General features: G+C 31.7%; 1 protein-coding gene and 1 long non-coding RNA gene across 2 annotated transcripts in view; both read left to right on the top strand.

Annotated features, from left to right (window-relative positions):
* LOC127735093 (uncharacterized) overlaps positions 1-1,130 on the top strand; it is a 35,336-nt gene extending 34,206 nt beyond the window's left edge. The window contains exon 13 of the long non-coding RNA XR_007998035.1: positions 778-1,130. This is a non-coding gene — a long non-coding RNA (uncharacterized LOC127735093). The remainder of the gene's footprint in view (positions 1-777) is intronic.
* Positions 1,131-7,300: 6,170 nt separating this feature from the next.
* On the top strand, positions 7,301-11,874 carry LOC127733648 (uncharacterized). The gene is made up of 5 exons (XM_052242965.1): positions 7,301-7,472; positions 8,240-8,890; positions 9,609-9,807; positions 10,307-10,426; positions 11,087-11,874. The coding sequence occupies exons 1-5, from the start codon at positions 7,308-7,310 to the stop codon at positions 11,872-11,874; spliced, it is 1,923 nt and encodes a 640-aa protein (XP_052098925.1). The 5' UTR covers positions 7,301-7,307.
* The last annotated feature ends 8,786 nt before the right edge of the window (positions 11,875-20,660 follow it).

The following is a 20,660-nucleotide window of genomic DNA, read 5'->3' as shown; positions in this document are numbered from 1 at the left end:
ATTTATTAGATTCATAAACTATCCTGGAATTTTACCAAACTTGGACAGAAGCTTCTTACAATCAAAAGATAGTATCAAGAGGAATATTTTTATTGATTTACTTCCTCATTTTTGTTGAGTCTGCGATTAACAGAAAAAGTAGGCGAGACACTGGGTTCCGTGGAACCCTTACGAATTTTTCTTCCAGTTAACATTAAATACAGTCTGCAGTTAAAGTTTTTAAAACATTTATTAGATTCATAAACTATCCTGGATTTATACCAAACTTTGACAGAAGCTTCTTACAATCAAAAGATAGTATCTAAAGGAATATTTTTATTGATTTTTTTCTCTCATTTTTGTTGAGGATGCGATTAACAGCAAAAGTAGGCGAGACACTGGGTTCCGCGGAACCCTTACGAATTTTTCAAGAGATTGCAAGAAAGTGCATGCAAGCCCAATTACATTCTAGTTGACTGCCCATGTGTGCCCTGTATTAAAGTACATGTACACAAATATATGCACAGCTGAATGTGAATTGGGTTTAAATGAAGCATTGCTCCAAAAACTTTTTTGTTAAATTGGTCTGGAGTTTCCAGGCTACTATCTGAGAATGCACTAGCTAAACTAGCCTTTTGGTCATAATATCCCAATATAATTTAAATGATTCCCTATGTAGATAATCAACTTAAAACAATAAAATATATAAAAAAAAAATTCTGTTTGATCTACAACTCATTGATGAGTACTATCATTAGTCTTCTTTAATGTTATAAATCAATAAATCTTTTTTTCCAGACAAAATAACATCAACACTGGTTGATACAATTCTAGGAACCGGCGAAGAAGTTAAAAGTTTTACAAAATACAGAAGACTTGCAACGGAAAATCCAGGAAACAGGTCTTTTACTGAACAGTATGAGAGAGCCAAGATGATTGTTGGATTTAAACCGCTTGGAAAATACAACCAAATGAAGACAAAAAATGCATCAACAAACAAAACAACTAATGGAACGTTGGGGCATCAGTACCTAGTTCTGATTCTAAAAACATTGTTCAAAATCTTCTACAAGGTTTAGAAGACTGTACATACATGTATATATTTATATTTATATTTATATAAGAAAGGGAAAAAAAAAAAAAAAAAATAATGCATGTGCTTGAAACTTGTGTACATACATGTAATGAATAGAAAAAAGGAAAGAAAAGAAAATGAAAACAAAATGAAAGAAAAAAAAAAGAAAAGAAAGATAAAAATAGAAAAGAAAGAAAAAAAAAAGACAGAAAAAAAGAAAAGAAAATAGAAATAAACAAAATGAAAAAAAAGATAAAAAAAGAAAGGAAAAGAAAAAAAAAAGAAAGAAAAAAATATATGAGGAGGGAGGTGGGTAATGCAGCCAAGTAATACTGTATTCGCCAATTTTCATGCACCATAACACCCACAATCGTGATAGTACTCTTAGATTTGCCTAATAATGCTTGATTCAATAATATAACCTCATCATTCAGAAAATCTATTTTAAAAATTATCTTTACAATCATCATCTAGAGCAGACCAATATTTACATCTTTTATCATTTTTATTGATACATGTATAAGATACCCCATTTTTGATTTCTAAATAAAACCAAGGTGCTTATTATTATGAATACAGTACAACTTGCCAGTCACAAGCCTGGAATAAAGAGCCACATTAAAATATCAAGAATTAAGTTAGTCTAAACAGGACTGTTCACAACTTGTTTTGCTATTATATGCTTGTCACTCATAGTTTTTTCATTTCCTTTCAATTAGGTCTATATATTCTATAGCATGTTTAGTTACATGTACCTACCCTTTTTCATAGTCTCGATATACAAACCCTTAATTGCCTTCACAGTGTTTCCCATATACAAATGTACTCCAGGTAAACAAAATATTCTGGAACAAATTGTACATTCTAGTTGTACAGTATGTGTCATACTAGTAAAAAAGGGGGGATACAAATTTTAAACTTTTAACATATATTTAAATCATGGATTTATTGTGGCTTTTAATGCAGAGTGAACCATCATATAGTTTTAATCTTAGATTTATTGTGGCTTTTAATGCAGAGTGAACCATCATATAGTTTTAATGATATTGTAGAACCAACTTGTAAAATTCAGAATTACACCGATTAATACATACGTAAAATTATGTATTGTACTAGGAATACACAAATCATATGATAACTCAATATAATTTATATGTAGTTTTTATTCTAGTCAAGACCATGCTCATTACAATAAAAATTGTTTACAAATATCTTTAGTTCAGAGATAGTTTCTTTTCAGAGTCACAGTGTCTAATATTTTTTGTTCAACATACATGATCACATACAAAAGTCATGGGAATAACGTCAGAAATCTAAGAAATGTTTGAATAAATCAATGTTGTCTGCATGAAAATATAAATATCAACATATTACGTTTGGTTTTCATCAGAGAGTCCTTGAAGATAATCTGCTGATCCTCACTATAGAAAAAGAACAAAATAGTCAGTCCTTTGAATATGGTGGAGGGCAAAACCTTCTTACCACCACTTATTGAGAACTCTGCTGGACTACATTTCCTTAATACGCCTGTGTAAAATAAACTAAAGGGGTCCATTGAAAAATGTCACGCATTTGATAAAAGAAAAAAGGTGCCAATGTTAAATGTATGAAAAATCTACAGAATCATTTCTTGCCAAGTTTAAATGGCTTACATCTTGAAAATCAGGACATTTTTTTCGCCATCGAGCATGTTCGCCATTGAATGACCTCCCGATTGAATTCTTCTAAATTACATGCCAGGTCAGTCTCGTATGTCTCAAACAATGTTGCGATTTGTTTGTTGGTTATATTTCCTACAACACGAGAAGCAGATACTGTGCAAAGAAGCGATTTTCTGAAGATATCATTTTTTTCTGCTTGAATTACAAACTATCGGATAAGGACCGAATTAACGACAAATCTATCCTTGTTTTAATAAGTGCCTCCCCTTCAGAGATGCAAAATATGACACCCTGAGCGACACATTACATTTCAACGTAAAATTTACTTTAAAACCAATAAATTTTGACTAAGAAGCTGGCATTTGGTTAAATTCTATGATAGGAATTAGTTTCTTTATAAATCATACGGGAAAAAATTGCCAAAAGTAGTTTTATATCCTGAATCATGCATATGAAGTCTCAAAATCTGCAACACAGAAAACTAGCGGTACCGGCATTGTCATCATAATACTCAAAATAGTATCTATATACAGAAGAATACAGCACTGGGCTTACCGCATCGCGCGTAGCGCAGCGAAGGTTGGCATCTGATCACGAGGTGTTATACATTTTGATTTTGAATTATGTATGCATTGCAATAATAGTATTTGTGAATATTTATATAATACAATCTGGCATACATCGAGCATAACAGGCTGTCAGCAAAGTAAGATTATGTTTGTGTTGTGTTATATTTGTAGTTAATGCACAAAATCAATTTTTGTCTTTCTCATTCCCTAGTAAGGTCCTACCCTAGAGTTTAGCTGGCATTGACAAAAGGACTCAGGTTCCTAAAAGTGGGTTTTTACCTGGTCAGCCACGAATCATTGGAATGTAGTTATTTAGTTTTTCAAAATGAAATACATAAGGTTAAGATGAGATTATTTTTATAGTATGAGTTATTGAATTGATATTGTATAGTGTATTATATATACTGTATAGTGTATATAAATAATATAAAGGTGTAATACCACCATTGATTTTCCCATATTAGTCTTCGTTAAATTTGCACTTTTCAAAAAATTGTGCAGAATTTATCTGTTTCAAATAAAGAAATACTTGGCATGAGTAAAGTTTTATCCTTTCCAGTACTATAAAAAATATTTCACATAACATTTCATGGCATATAAAAAAATAACCAACACTGGAAGTTAATTAATTAAATTTTCACTTTTTTAACCTGTGTACAAGCTTTAGTAACCATGTAACCTCAAGTTTCCAAAATATTCTATAGAAACCCCAAATAAAAAAATAATGGTGCTTTGAAATACCAAAGATATATGTTTATGACCCAGAAATGTTTTACTGCAATGAAATGTAGGATCAATTACCTACAACTGTCAAATTCAAGGGAATATTTTTTTCGACCTATTTTCATATGCAACCGGATGTGACGTACTATGATTTGGTGGTACTACACCTAAAGAAGACTTTTTTGTTAAATAAACTGAATGTGACTTTTTTCTTTTGTAATACTGGTTATTTCAAGCATTCCTGTCAAGTTCTGTCATAATCAGTTCAATAGTTTGAGAAAAATCTAGTATAATGTAAGACGACATCTACAGCTTTCTTTGAAAAATCCAAACCAAGCTGCATCATGATGGAATATAGTGTGGACCAATAAATGATCAAATATTTATCTCATCTGCCTACAAACAGTTGAACATGATACAAAAGATGACTTTAGGATGATAAATATTACTAATGGACCTCTTTGTCTTCCTTATAAGGTCTCTTTTGGTCGATTCATACCTCTCATTTCCTCAAAATTTCTACTTTTTAGGCCAATAAATAAAAATTTTGGTAACTTTCACTCATTTATGATAGAAATGTTATAATAAATGATTAATTGAAGTATTCAAGCTGAATGAACTATCCGTATAAAAGTTTACTGTCTCCAAGGAGGTTTCAATAAGTCCTTACATAAAACTTAAATTTACACCGCGTTCCAGAGAGGGACATAAAAAGCTTCTCTTTTGGTGAATAATTTGTTGTTACTGCTTTAAAAATAATTTCATTTACTTAAAACTATATATTTATAAAAGTATTTCTCAGGAAAAATTTTCTAGTATAGCAGAATACAAGAAATAAGGAGAAAAAGCTCCCCAAAACTCTAAGTATGGCTTGTTCTGTCAATTAATATTCATGGTAAAGTCCTATTTCAAGGAAATTTTCTTATAAAATGTGTTTTGGAGAATCAATCCACTCAAGTTTCCAAAATATTCTATAGAAACCCCAAATAAAAAAATAATGGTGCTTTGAAATACCCAAGGTATATGTTTATGACCCAGAAATGTTTAAGGGAATATTTTTTTTCAACCTATTTTTGTATGCAACCGGATGTGACTTGCTATGATTTGGTGGTATTACACCTAAAGATATACACTATACACTATACAATATCAATTCAATATCTTTATATTATTTTTTTGTCTTATTAACCTGGCAGCTCACAAAATGCAGTACTCAAACTAGTCAACAAACAAGAATGTGTCCATAATACATGGATGCTCCACTCATTTTCTATGTTCAGTGGACCGTCATGTGAAATTGGGGTCAAAACTCTTATTTGGCATTTACAATTAGAAAGATCATACCATAGGGAATATGTGTACTAAATTTCAAGTTGATTGGACTTCAACGTCATCAAAAACTACATTGACCAAAAACTTCAACCTGAAGCGGGACGGACGAATGAACGAACAAACGAAGGGACGCATAGACTGAAAAACGTAATGCCCCTCTACTATCGTAGGTGGGGCATAAAAATAAGTTTGTGCTGTGTTTTTCATCAAGTAGTTAGGTTTTTTGTAAGACACTTTATATTTACATAGGACATATATATCCTAAATTTTATCCTGTGACAAAATTCCCGAAACTTGAAACCCGATTAAATATATTGCTTAGTTTGTATCCGAATTTATTTTTGTTTATGTGCGAGAGGTTTCCTACGTCAGTTTTCTAATTTTTTACCTCGCATGTCCCAAAGGTTCAAGTGAGCTTTTCTCCTCACTTGGCATTTGTCACCGTCCATTATCTTTTACACAAATATTCACCTCTGAAACTTCTAGGCCAAATTTGATTAATCACTATGGTGTCTAAATATTAAAAGGAAGTAAACATGCTATGGACTGACCGGCATAGTGTACATTATTTGTCAAAACTCGTCATGTCAAACTTTAAACAGAATTAAACTAGGCAAGGTCCACTTTGGGAGAGAAAAGAAAGGTGTTGGAATTTTTGATGTCAACACGAAAGCTGCAACAGGTTTCTTTCATGTAGAGTTTCTAACCTTCCCAACCCCACATATGTCACCTGACATTTTTATTAGTCCTCTGGAAAAATAGTAGTGTCTGTTGACTTTCTTTTAGCATTCCGGCGTATGAGCAGAAGGCGCGAAAATTTAAACCCCCGAGGGGCAAAAAACAGGCATTTTTTCTAGTTTCCAGACAATAACTTGTGTTCAAGTGTATGGATCTCTCTGAAATTGTACTGCAAGGTAACATACCACAAAGGGAAGGCTGGGATTGATTTTGGGGGTAATTGCCTCAAAATTTTAGGAATTAGGGGCAAAAAAGGGGGCAAAAAACAAGCATTTTTCTAGTTTCATGACAATAACTTGTGTGTAAGTGTATGGATCTATCTGAAATTGTACTAAAAGGTTCCATATCACAAAGGGAAAGCTCGAATTGAGTTTGGGGGTAATTGCCCAAAACGTTTAGGAATAAGGGGCCAAAAGGGGCAAAAAATAAGCATTTTTCTAGTTTCCAGACAATAACTTGTGTTCAAGTGTATGGATCTCTCTGAAATTGTACTGCAAGGTACCATACCACAAAGGGAAGGCTGGGATTGAGTTTGGGGGTGATGAATCATAAGGGGGTTCAAAAAATTGGGGGGGGGATTTTTTTTTCCTTTTTTTCCTTTTTTTTTTTCTTTAAAATTTTCCATTTTAAGTTGGTTATTTCTGATTTATATATAGATTTCATCAAAAATTAAATTCTTTGGATTCTTTGATATGCTGAATCTAACCATGTATTTAGATTTTGGATATTGGACCATAAAGGTAAATTAAAATTTTTTAAGTTCTTAGACCACATTCATTCTGTGTCAGAAACCTATGCTGTGTCAAATATTTTATCACAATCCAAATTCAGAGCTGTATCAAGCTTGAATGTTGTGTCCATACTTGCCCCAACTGTTTAGGGTTCAACCTCTGCGGTCGTATCAAGCTGCGCCCAGTGGAGCATTTTATTGAATTTGGTACCAATTTTCAAATAAATAATTTCACATTAAGGTGTAAAGGAGTCAAATTTTTTTTTTGATTCTTCAAAAGTTGAGATCTTGGGGTTCTTTGATATGGTGAATCTTATCGTGTATTTAGATTTTTGATTTGTTTGGCCTTGTTTTCAAGTTGGTCGAAATTGGGGTCCAAAATTAAATTTTGTTTTATTTCAACAACATTTTAGTATATGGGGTTCTTTGATATGCTCAATATAAACCTGTTCTTTTCAAATCTTGGCTTGAACATAGTGATTTAGATATAAAACTTCAATATGTTGCATTTTGAAGGAGTTTCAACACTGATTGGAAAAACCACAGGCAAAGTTGTAAACCATAAGGTTCGCATATCAAGCTGTAGAATTTGTGAAAGGGCAAAGAGCAGAGGTGTCTTACCACGACAACATAAGTGTAGAAAGAATTGGAGTGGTTCGGCAAAGGTATTTACCATATGAAAGCAATAACAATGGTAATAAACAGCTGCGCCATGAGCACATGATACGCCCGTCACATTTTCAAAGAAAAAGTTCAATTACTTCTCAATGTCATATTTCAAATGTATAAAAATCAAAAGGGAGCTTACATCAATAGATATAAACAATTCACTAAAGTTTCATGAGAATTGCTGAAAGCATTTTTGAGTCATGTCCAAAACTGGAAAATCACCCCTTTTTTAATGAATAAAACCCCATAACTCGGAAATGTAAAATCTAAAATTTATAAAAAACCAAAGGGATCTCACATCAATATACATAACAATTCATCAAAGTTTTATGCAAATTAGTTAAAGTGTTTTTGAGTTAATTTAATGTCTTACATGTTGACAACAGAAGAACAGACGGACAACGATATCCCATAATACGTCCCGTAATCTTTGCATTGTGAAAACAAACAACACTTCAATATTTACTTTGACAATAAGTTGTAATTTTGAATTGGCATATTCAATGTTTAGTTGATAAAAGTGAATGTGAGGACCATTCATTCTTTCGTGTTTCCAAAACATTTCAATTTCAAATAATTGACAGATTATTAGAATTGTTAGATACAACTGTTGAATTAATCAAACCGTGTAAGCTTTCATTTTTGAGGAATTTTTACAAAAAATTTTGTCAATGCAAAGTTTAAGGCTTTTGATAATCAAATATGGGGTTGTGGTATCATCTAAATGTTTACTGAATACACATTATTTTAAAAACTATTTCAGGGTATGGAACCAGATATGGTAGTCGAAATGTTAAAGGAATTAGATGAAAAAGGAGTGGATATATTAGAAGTAGTAGGAGATGATGATTCCACAGGGTTTGACCGAGCCAAGCGATTAATGCCCAATTCAAAAATGGAAAAAATAAGTGATAGAAATCATATCAAACATAACATTATTTCAAAGATAAATGAACTAAAGCCAAAACACAAAGAGTTATCTGGAATGGTTTGTGACGCAATTGTTAAAAACTTTACATACGTTGTCAACCAGAATGTAGGTAATCCGAGTGGTATTGAGGACGGCCTACATGCATCAATAAAACACATATTTGGCGAACATGATAACTGCAATGAAACTTGGTGCGGATACCTTAAAGACAAGGATTCTTATATCCATTCAAATCTTCCCCGTGGAAAAGACCTATGTTCGTCTGAACTCAGATCAGATCTTGAGAAACTGTTTATTCAAAAAATGGTTCCACAGTCTAAAAAGCTATCTAACTTGGGCTCATCACAGGCAAATGAAAGCTTTAATAACTTAATTGCTCTCAAAGCTCCAAAAACCAAACATTTCTCCACATCAGCATCTTTAAATTACAGAGTCAGCTCAGCTGTACTCCAAAAGAATGAGGGTTATAATTACATTGCTGAGGTATTATTTGATAAACATCCTATACTTAATTGCAATTAAGACAATTGAACAGAAATTAGCAACTAACATTAAGGCTTTAATAATCACAATGAATGTGTAATAAATGCAATCTTACTTCATATATATATATACTTCTCTATTAAAAAAAATAAACTAAAAAAATATAAAAATAAGAAAATACGGTATGATTGCAAATGAGACATCTATTTACCAAAGACAAAAAGACATATCTAAGCAACTATGTTAGGGCTTTTCCAAATGTATCATGGGGGGGGGGGGGTAGGAAGGCACTTTTTATTTGACCCCACCATGCATACATTTTAAATTGGATATTTCATATAATGTTCAGGCAATCTTTCTTAAATAACCACCACCCATCAAATTTTAATAAAAGTGCCTTCCTCCCTCCCATACCATTAATTCTGGAAAAGCCCTTACTTTTACAGCCTTTAAAAATGAGCAAAAAAAACAATACATTATGATATCAACTGTTAAAGATTCCTGGGTAAATATTCTGATTATTCTACATCAGGTCAAGATTAATCTCAATTTTGCCGAATTCTATTCAATGATTGATTATTCCTGCTCAAAATGTAATATTCATACTACAAAATGCCTTCAACTTTCATTGCAAAAACATACAAAATATGATTTTTTTTAAGGAATTATTATAAAGATGATAAAGACTTGCATGATTTTAAATGAATTGATTTTTCAGTTAAACACATCTATAGGCCTGTCACCTGGAAATGAGACCCTAAGCAGGGGTAATAAATTAAACAAGAAGAGAGAGGGCAACAAAAACAGATTCAAAAGCAAACAGGGAAAAAGACAACGTAAAGTTCTCAAAAAGAAACGCCTCCAAAAAACAACAGTGGCTGAAGTCAAAGAAGGGAGAACATACCACAGTTCAATCGGTAATAATTCTTATATATATATATATTGACAGAAAGTATGATGTGCTTTTTACTTTTGAAGAGGTCAATATACATAATTATTATTATAATAGAAACATAGCATCAATATACTTTAAAATAGAAACAAGGCTTTGGATATATAAAATAACCTTTGATACATGTGATCATTATATCCAAATAGGAGAATGCTACACCATCAGGTCCATGCATATGTAATATTCATGTATATATTTTTATGTCCCCAAGTCAAAAAAGTTTTCAAATTATAAAGTGACTGTGCAATTAATCACCAACTGTGAAAATTCGTGAGATTTCAGCCAGACATTAAAGTTAAATAATTAACATGAAGATGTAATCATGAAATTTACCAGACTTCTGAAGTATTGTAATTCTTGGGACAATTTAGTCACAAAATATTAATGAATTTTAGTAGATTTTGATATTTTATAAAGTTGAAATTATTTTCTTTCAAAGACTTGGTATATTTTATTTTAATTAGGGTTAGAAGATTTTGCAACAATAGACATAGAAGAAATACCTGCAATTCCTGAAGCTGAAACCTTTACAAACATAGATGATGCACCAATAGTTTGTTTTGATTTAGAGACAACTGGTTTAAGTAAGTTATACATAATTAAACTTCAGAAATGAGTTACCTCAATTATAAAAAAATATTTCAGTGGATAACGTTAAAATTGAAAGAACTGCATTCTTTCATGACATCAAAGATATAACAATATCTACAGAAACACATTATCAATGTCTGTATATACTGTGTTAAGCCAAATTTTAAAGTCAATGCATATTAGGCTGCGTTATGAATAAAGTATATTAAGAGGATCATGAATGACTCATCTTGATAATTTAGCTTGATTTTGATGATTATTCTAATGTTCTTTTTTTCTTTTAGTTGAAATAAAACAAAAAACTGAAAATTGCTGAAACAATACATTTAAGGGGCAATAACTCTTTCATTTTTTTTTAGCAATTTACACTTTGCATCTACCTTATTTTGGAGGTGAGATAAAATACAAAGATGATAATTTTAGAAAAATATTTACAGACCAGTGGAGCAAAACTAATTTTTTAAAGTTATTTCACTGAAGAGAGATATGAAATAAGGAGATGTGGTATAATTGCCAATAAGACCATCAACTAAAGTTCAAATAAGGGGGATAGAAGACTTAGTCCTGTTGATAATTTTTTGACAATTAATTGCTTTTTTGAAATACCTTTTACAGTTTAGATGCACAATAATAAACAAAATGTTTAACTTCAGGTAGATATTCTGATATAACCCAGATAGCTGCATGCACCAAAGACAGTTCCTTCAGTCGATATATATTTCCAGACCAACAAATTTCAAGAGAAGCATCAGAAATAACAAAAATCACTATTGTAGGACAAAAAATGTATTACAATGGTAATGCTGTTGTTTATAAGCATAAACATGAAGGAATGACTGATTTTTTAACTTATTTGTCAAGTTTCACAGATAAACCTTTATTGGTAGGACATAATATAAAACGATTTGACTGCCATGTTTTATTTCATACCTTAAAATGTATGAATATGTACAGTGAACTATGTGCAAGTATTGTTGCATTTTTAGACTCTTTGAATTTGTTTAAACTTGTTTCACCTGGCTTGTCATCTTATAGCCAGTCTTTTCTTGTTGACAAACTATTAGGTCAACAGTATGAATCTCATAATGCTGTGTATGACACAAAATTACTTTTTAATTTAGTCACTGAGAAAGGTAATGTTTCTCAATTTATTAGTGAACTTGCTTTTTCACCTAGCTACCCTCAGTTATACCAGATGCAATTGGCCAACTTGAAAACTTTTGAAAAGCTAGTTCAATCAAAATGTCTGTCAAAAGCTATGGCACTAAAGACAGCGAGGTCTAACCTAAGGTTTCAACATTTCCAATTAGCAGTACAACGAAATGACATGGCAGGACTCAAAGCCTTAATGACAGAAAAGTCTTCAACTGGGGTAGTTAGAGTGACATCAAACAAAAAAATTATACAAAGAGTATATGAGTATCTAATTAGTCAAAAGTAAAGGAAAAATATGTTTTGTTATATAAGGTAGTCAGTCAGTGGTAATACTTTAAGAGCATATGATACAGTTACAGGGGAGGTCATGAAGTTTTAACATAAAATATTATTCCTCCTGTATGATAAGAATTAGAAAATTGATCGTTGTTATGCAGAACTTTACCTTAACTAACTTTTTGTTGAAATTCATGATCAGAGATAAACATTAATGTGTACTGTAAATTACTGTAAATGGTAGCGTGAGCCCTGCTGTAATATTTGTAAATGTATTGTAGACATATCTTCATGATATAAACCAAATTGTTTTGATAGTTATACAACTTTATATGAACCTTGAATTTTTTTAGATATCAATTTTTTTAAGTTTGTGTAATAATTTATCGTTGATTGGAAGACCATTACTTACATGTACTGGATGAGATGCATTTGAGTTTTTAATGCATACATAATCCAGTGAAGTAATTTATCCGGCTATAACCCAAATTTTGTTCATAAAGATAGACTGTATGAACATAGTATGATAAATTTTGACTGTACACTTTCTTGAAAAAAAGTTCAACTTGAGATAAGAGTTTTAAAATATGTTGAATTAACAGTTCTATAAATCTTAGTCTTTTCTGTGTTTTTTTATATATATTTTGGTGGATTTTTTTTATTGCTTGTACAGGCAATTAGAACAAGTATATAGAAATTTTTGGAAAATAGCTTAACAATTATAAAAAAGCTGCAGGAACAATTGTAGTCTTTTCTCTCAGGTGTTTATATTAGTAAAAAGACATCCAAGGTTATTTAGAAATGTTATTGCTGTTGAAACTTTAAAAAGCTATCTATAGATAACATACTTTCATCTATTTGTACAGAAGTATCAAAATACTGTATATTCAAAAAGTAAAATTTTGAATGAGATGTCTGACATAATTATACTCCTACCTCTGTGGATGGGAAAGAAGGAGATCTCCATCTTTAAAAGATTGAATATGGGATAAAATGATATCAGAAAGACTTATACAAGTTACGGCAAATATATTCAAACAAACAGTATTTTGATGTCTTCAATCATGACTATTTGATGTTTACATGATGATACATGTGTTCAGGTATTGGTCAGGTCAATGTTTGTGCTGAACATAGTTAATGAAATTTTACACATATTCATTATGATCTACATTTTGCAAATAATTGTATAATAAACCAAATTAGGGTTAAATCTAGAATTTGTCATGTTGAAGTCCAAAGCAAAATGTCTTAATATGTTTTTAAAAATTTATATTATTAGCAAGGCTTTGCAAATTCTATTCAGTGAAATTATTTAACCTAGTTACTACAAACAGTATTTCTAACTGAGAAAAACATGTAATTTATTTGGCATCTTTATTTAATTATATATGTACAAACAAACGTAAGAACAGATATCCATTGAAAATAAAATAAATGTATTAGATCACATGAACATTGTTGTTTCACTTCTATCAAGAAATATGTTTAGTCATGTTAATTCCCTAAATCAACTCGGTAACACACAAAAAAAAACAATTATAACTTGCACATCACCACATAATACTGGATAATCAAATGGAGTGGAAAAAGAGGGGCACTTACTGTGCTGATTATGTGTGGTAGTGATGGTAAGTCTATTTTTTGTCAAATTTATTCGGAATGTATTTTTTTAATATTAAAAAGAAATGAAAAGAAAACGAGAACAAATGCTCACATTTATCTGAATCTTTAATGTGTGATAAAAGAAAGATTAACCATACTTAAATGGGACATTCTAACTCATATCATAATAAGAAAATAAACAGAAAATGCCATGATTCCTTTACATTATATTTTATGTTGGTGCTCCTTTAGAAATGAGTCTTATATATAAAGCAAACACAGCCTATTTACACCGAAATCTGCACATGATACTTAATAATACTTCAAAGTTTGATAAGAAAATGCAAAGGAAACTGCAAGATATCAATCATAACATTTGGTAAAAGCAAACTAAGGGAGCTACCATTTGATTTTTATGGGGGGGCTAGGATGAAATTTGAAAAAAATAGGCAGGACAGGAGTTTTGAGTAAAAAAAAAGGCAGGATGAGATTATTTGCCAAAAAAAAAGGCAGGATGACAATTTATGTAAGAAAAAAAGTCAGGATAAACTAAATAAAACGGCAGGACTGAATAGAGGTAAAAATAAAAAGGCAGAACAAAATTTTTCATCCTAGCCCCCCCATAAAAATCAAATGGTAGCTCCCTAAAGTTAGAGAAAGGAAAGGAAAAATTCAGCAATTTTTCAATTTGTAAAGGGGCATAACTCTAGAACGGTTAAAGTGACACCAACACAATTAAAACTTGGTGTGTGTTGTGTGGTAAAAACATTGTGATAAAGTTTCATAACATTTGGTTGAGGCAAATAAAAGCTGGAGAACGGAAATCAAATCTTGGACGTACATACGGACGAACAGACTTACATACGGACAAGGGTAAAATTCAATGCCTCCTCAGCTACGATGGGGCATAAAAATTAGCAAGTTCTGTCATTTTTTTTCCTGTGAATATTCAAAAAGAAAGGTTTTTTTCCAATTTCCCCTATATCCATTCAGAAATTAGCCTATTTGCACCCATTTTCAGAGGTTAAAAATTCTCTTGAATGGCCGGTGACCCCCAAATTTTATTCCAATTTTATAAAATAGAGACTTCAAGCTTTTCAGTATGAAAAAATGAGCAACTTCTGTCATTTTGTTTGCTGTGAAATTTTAATGAAAGAGGTTTTATGTCCATTTTCCCTATATTTAGCCTTTTTGCACTCATTTACCGAGGCCAAAAAATCTCTTGGATGGCGAGTGACCACCAAATATTTTTCCAATTTCGTAAAATAGAGACATCACGCTTTTAAGTATGAAAAAATGAGCAACTTCTGTCATTTTTGTTTGCTGTGAAAATTCAATCAAAGAGGTTTTATGTCCATTTTCCCTATGTCTAGCCTTTTTGCACTCATTTCACAGGTCAAAAAATCTCTTGGATGGCCGGTGACCCCCAAATTTTATTCCAATTTCATAAAATAGAGACATCAAGCTTTCCGTATGAAAAAATGAGCAACTTCTGTCATTTTGTTTGCTGTGAAAATTCAATCAAAGAGGTTTTTATGTCCATTTTCCCTATATTTAGCCTTTTTGCACTCATTTTTAGAGGTCAAAAAATCTCTTGGATGGCCGGTGACCCCCAAATTTTATTCCAATTTCATAAAATAGAGACATCAAGCGTTTCAGTATGAAAAAATGAGCAACTTCTGTCATTTTGATTGCTGTGAAAATTCAATCAAAGAGGTTTTTATGTCCATTTTCCCTATATTTAGCCTTTTTGCACTCATTTTTAGAGGTAAAAAAATCTCTTGGATGGCTGATGACCCCCAAATTTTATTCCAATTTCATAAAATACAGACATCAAGCTTTTCGGTATGAAAAAATGAGCAACTTCTGTCATTTTGATTGCTGTGAAAATTCAATCAAAGAGGTTTTTATGTCCATTTTCCCTAAATTTAGCCTTTTTGCACTCATTTTTAGAGGTCAAAAAATCTCTTGGATGGCAGGTGACCCCCAAATTTTATTCCAATATCATAAAATAGGGACATCAAGCTTTTCAGTATGAAAAAATGAGCAACTTTTGTCATTTTGTTTGCTGTGAAAATTCAATCAAAGAGGTTTTATGTCCATTTTCCCTATATTTAGCCTTTTTGCACTCATTTTAAGAGGTCAAAAAATCTCTTGGATGGCCGATGACCCCCAAATTTTATTCCAATTTCATAAAATAGAGACATCAAACTTTTCAGTATGAAAAAATGAGCAACTTCTGTCATTTTGTTTGCTGTGAAAATTCAATCAAAGAGGTTTTATGTCCATTTTCCCTATATTTAACCTTTTTGCACTCATTTTTAGAGGTCAAAAAATCTCTTGGATGGCCGGTGACCCCCAAAGTTTATTCCAATTTCATAAAATAGAGACATCAAGCTTTTCAGTATGAAAAAATGAGCAACTTCTGTCATTTTGTTTGCTGTGAAAATTCAATCAAAGAGGTTTTTATGTCCATTTTCCCTGTATTTAGCCTTTTTGCACTCATTTTTAGAGGTCAAAAAATCTCTTGGATGGCCGGTGACCCCCAAATTTTATTCCAATTTCATAAAATAGAGACATCAAGCTTTTCAGTATGAAAAAATTAGCAACTTTTGTCATTTTGATTGCTGTGAAAATTCAATCAAAGAGGTTTTATGTCCATTTTCCCTATATTAAACCTTTTGGCACTCATTTTTAGAGGTCAAAAAATCTCTTGGATGGCCGGTGAACCCCAAAGTTTATTCCAATTTCATAAAATAGGGACATCAAGCTTTTCAGTATGAAAAAATGAGCAACTTCTGTCATTTTGTTTGCTGTAAAAATTCAATCAAAGAGGTTTTTATGTCCATTTTCCCTATATTTAGCCTTTTTGCACTCATTTTTAGAGGTCAAAAAATCTCTTGGATGGCCGGTGACCCCCAAATTTTATTCCAATTTCATAAAATACAGACAATAAGCTTTTCAGTATGAAAAAATAAGCAACTTTTGTCATTTTGTTTGCTGTGAAAATTCAATCGAAGAGGTTTTATGTCCATTTTCCCAATATTTAGCCTTTTTGCACTCATTTTTAGAGGTCAAAAAATCTCTTGGATGGCCGGTGACCCCCAAATTTTATTCCAATTTCATAAAATAGGGACATCAAGCTTTTCAGTATAAAAAAATGAGCAACTTCTGTCATTTTGTTTGCTGTGAAAATTCAATCAAAGAGGTTTTATGTCCATTTTCCCTATATTTAGCCTTTTTGCACTCATTTTTAGAGGTCAAAAAATCTCTTGGATGGCCGGTGACCCCCAAATTTTATTCCAATTTCATAAAATAGAGACATCAAACTTTTCAGTATGAAAAAATGAGCAACTTCTGTCATTTTGTTTGCTGTGAAAATTCAATCAAAGAGGTTTTATGTCCATTTTCCCTATATTTAGCCTTTTTGCACTCATTTTCAGAGGTCAAAAAATCTCTTAGATGGCCGGTGACCCCCAATTTTTTTTGGATTTTTTCAATTACCATGCTACAAAATTTAAGTTCACAAAGTATAACAAAATTCTGTCATTTTTTTTCTATACCCCTGAACTACCTTAAATAAGTTTACATGGTTTTATCTGTTTCTCAGGAACTATAAGCATGAGGGTCACTATATTTGGTGTAAAGTGTACATGTCTGTCTGGCAGATTTCATCTGACCTTGACCTCATCATGAATCTATGAAAAGACCACATCAAAAGATCAATGTAATAATAATAAAATGCTCCGCTGGGGTACAGCTTGATACGACCGCAGAGGTCGAACCCTGAACAGTTGGGGCAAGTATGGACACAACATTCAAGCTTGATACAGCACTGAATTTGGAGGTCGACCCCTGAACAGTTGGAGCAAGTATGGACACAACATTCAAGCTTGATACAGCACTGAATTTGGATTGTAATTAAATATTTGACACAGCATAGGTTTCTGACACAGAATGAATGTGGTCTAAGAACTTAAAATTTTTAATTTACCTATTCAAACCATATCATTATTATTTGCTTTTATATATAAATCAGAAATAACCAATTTAAAATGGAAAATTTTAAAGAAAAAAAAGGAAAAAAAAATCCCCCCCCCAAATTTTTTGAACCCCCTTATGATTCATCACCCCCAAACTCAATCCAAGCCTTCCCTTTTTGGTATGGTACCTTGCAGTACAATTTCAGAGAGATCCATACACTTGAACACAAGTTATTGTCTGGAAACTACAAAAATGCTTGTTTTTTGGCCCCTTTTTGACCCCAAATTCCTAAACGTTTAGGTAGCAATACACAGTTAGGAAAAAAACTTAAAATTGACACTCATAATTTTTAAACACCCGCTTTCCCTTCCTTTCTAACAAATAAGGCTTAATATTTGTGTTATGCATGTGTATATTTATAGGAAGAAAATCTTCAATAGATTTGATTTCTAATGGTTATAATGGTGAAATATAATCTCTTTTGGGTGTAACCATGGCAACAATCTGCATTTCTTTGATACAAAATATTGCAAAAAAAGGGGGTGAACATGTCACAAAAGTCTCCAAAATTTGGTCCAAAGGAAAATTTCAATCAATTACAGTGATACCTTTCCTGAATCCATAGACATATATCTATCAAGAGGTCCAAAAAAAATCATATGCATTTCTGCTCGTTTTTCCATAAAATTGAATTGAAAAGATCGAGAGCAAAATCTTTGTTGACAAACACTACAATAATTTATGAACCTATGGGCGGTACGGATAGGAAAATACGGACTGTCAAACAGAAAAATGGCCTATAAAACATGTTAAAAACAATCTAAATGTTCATATAAACCCACTAAGAAGTCTATATTATTCTTCAATTATCTAAAAATCAATTTTATTGTACAAAAACTTTCATATTTAAAAAATTCACCATGGCCATAATGCGAAACTAAACTTCTAACTGTGTATTGCTACCTTAAGGATAAACATTTTTTTTTCCAATTCCATTTTAAATGGATTTCTGTGTTCTGCTAGCTAAAACGAGCAAATTGGCCTGCTAAGTTTTGAAAATTGGTTCAGAAATAAATATTTTATGAAGGTTAACAGTTGACACTGAAATGCAACAAAAAAGTGATTTGGTGAAACATACCATGTCAAAGTGTAAATTCTCCTTTTTTAGTCAAATTTCTAAAACTATACCTTCTGTGCTTGTCTTTTCTTGTTTAAAAACTTAAATTAACCTTAACAGTAGACAAATTTTACAAGTTAAAGCTATTTTAAAGCTTTAGAATGTCAATTTTGTTGTGTATTAGCATACCAAAGCCTTGGTTAAAATTTAGCAAATACTGAATTAATTTATAACAGCGGGAACAAATTTAGACTTAATTCATGCTAAATTGTGACTTTATACTTGCTAAAATAATAAATTTGATTTAGTCGCATGAAAAAATATAAAGCGTTCCCTTCTGAGGTTTCTACATAACGCGCATTGTTTCTTTTCCAAGGGGTAGCCAATAAAGTATCAATTTATGACCGAACCAAGTCTTTGTGTCAAAATGTCTATATTGGTTGCTAAGGACAATAAACAACAAAACTAACATATATTGTCATACTAAAAGATGTTTCTCCCTCAGAATTGTATCTATAATCTAAATATCAATAGATTTGTGGTATGATTTGTCTAAAAATAAGCAATTCTGTGCTTTGTCAAATGCCATAAGGTAGCAATACACAGTTAGGAAAAAAACTTAAAATTGACACTCATAATTTTTAAACACCCGCTTTCCCTTCCTTTCTAACAAATAAGGCTTAATATTTGTGTTATGCATGTGTATATTTATAGGAAGAAAATCTTCAATAGATTTGATTTCTAATGGTTATAATGGTGAAATATAATCTCTTTTGGGTGTAACCATGGCAACAATCTGCATTTCTTTGATACAAAATATTGCAAAAAAAGGGGGTGAACATGTCACAAAAGTCTCCAAAATTTGGTCCAAAGGAAAATTTCAATCAATTACAGTGATACCTTTCCTGAATCCATAGACATATATCTATCAAGAGGTCCAAAAAAAATCATATGCATTTCTGCTCGTTTTTCCATAAAATTGAATTGAAAAGATCGAGAGCAAAATCTTTGTTGACAAACACTACAATAATTTATGAACCTATGGGCGGTACGGATAGGAAAATACGGACTGTCAAACAGAAAAATGGCCTATAAAACATGTTAAAAACAATCTAAATGTTCATATAAACCCACTAAGAAGTCTATATTATTCTTCAATTATCTAAAAATCAATTTTATTGTACAAAAACTTTCATATTTAAAAAATTCACCATGGCCATAATGCGAAACTAAACTTCTAACTGTGTATTGCTACCTTAGGGCAATTACCCCCAAACTCAAACCCAGCTTTCCCTTTGTGATATGGAACCTTGCAGTACAATTTCAGAGAGATCCATACACTACACACAAGTAATTGTCCTGAAACTAGAAAAATGCTTATTTTTTTGCCCTTTTATGGCCCCTAATTCCTAAAATTTTGTAGGAATTACCATCAAAATCAATCCCAGCCTTCCCTTTGTGGTATGGTACCCTGCAGTACAATTTCAGAGAGATCCATACACTTGAACACAAGTTATTGTCTGGAAACTAGAAAAATGCTTATTTTTGGCCCCTTATTCCTAAACATTTTGGGCAATTACCCCCAAACTCAATTCCAGCTTTCCCTTTGTGATATGGAACCTTGTAGTACAATTTCAGAAAGATCCATACACTTACACACAAGTTATTGTCTTGAAACTAGAAAAAATGCTTGTTTTTTGCCCCTTTTTGGCCCCTAATTCCTAAAATTTGGAGGCAATTACCCCCAAAATCAATCCCAGCATTCCCTTTGTGATATGGAACCTTGTGGTACAATGTCAGAGAGATCCATACACTAACACACAAGTTATGTCTAGAAGTTACAAAAATGCTTATTTTTGGCCCCTAATTCCTTTACTGTTGGTACCATAACCCCCAAAATCAATCTCCACCTTCCTTTTGTAGTATTGAACCTTATGGTAAAATTTCATAGAGATCCATTCACTTAAACTAAAGTTAGAGTGCGAAAACCAATGTGTCTTCGGATGACGACGACAACGCTGACGTCGACGACGCCAACGTCATACCAATATAAGACCTCAAAATTTTTTTGCGGTCGTATTAAAACTTAA

This window comes from Mytilus californianus, unplaced genomic scaffold (genome assembly GCF_021869535.1).
Source record: "Mytilus californianus isolate M0D057914Y unplaced genomic scaffold, xbMytCali1.0.p SCAF_3, whole genome shotgun sequence".
NCBI lineage: Eukaryota > Metazoa > Mollusca > Bivalvia > Mytilida > Mytilidae > Mytilus > Mytilus californianus.
This window is presented reverse-complemented; position numbering and strand designations above follow the sequence as displayed.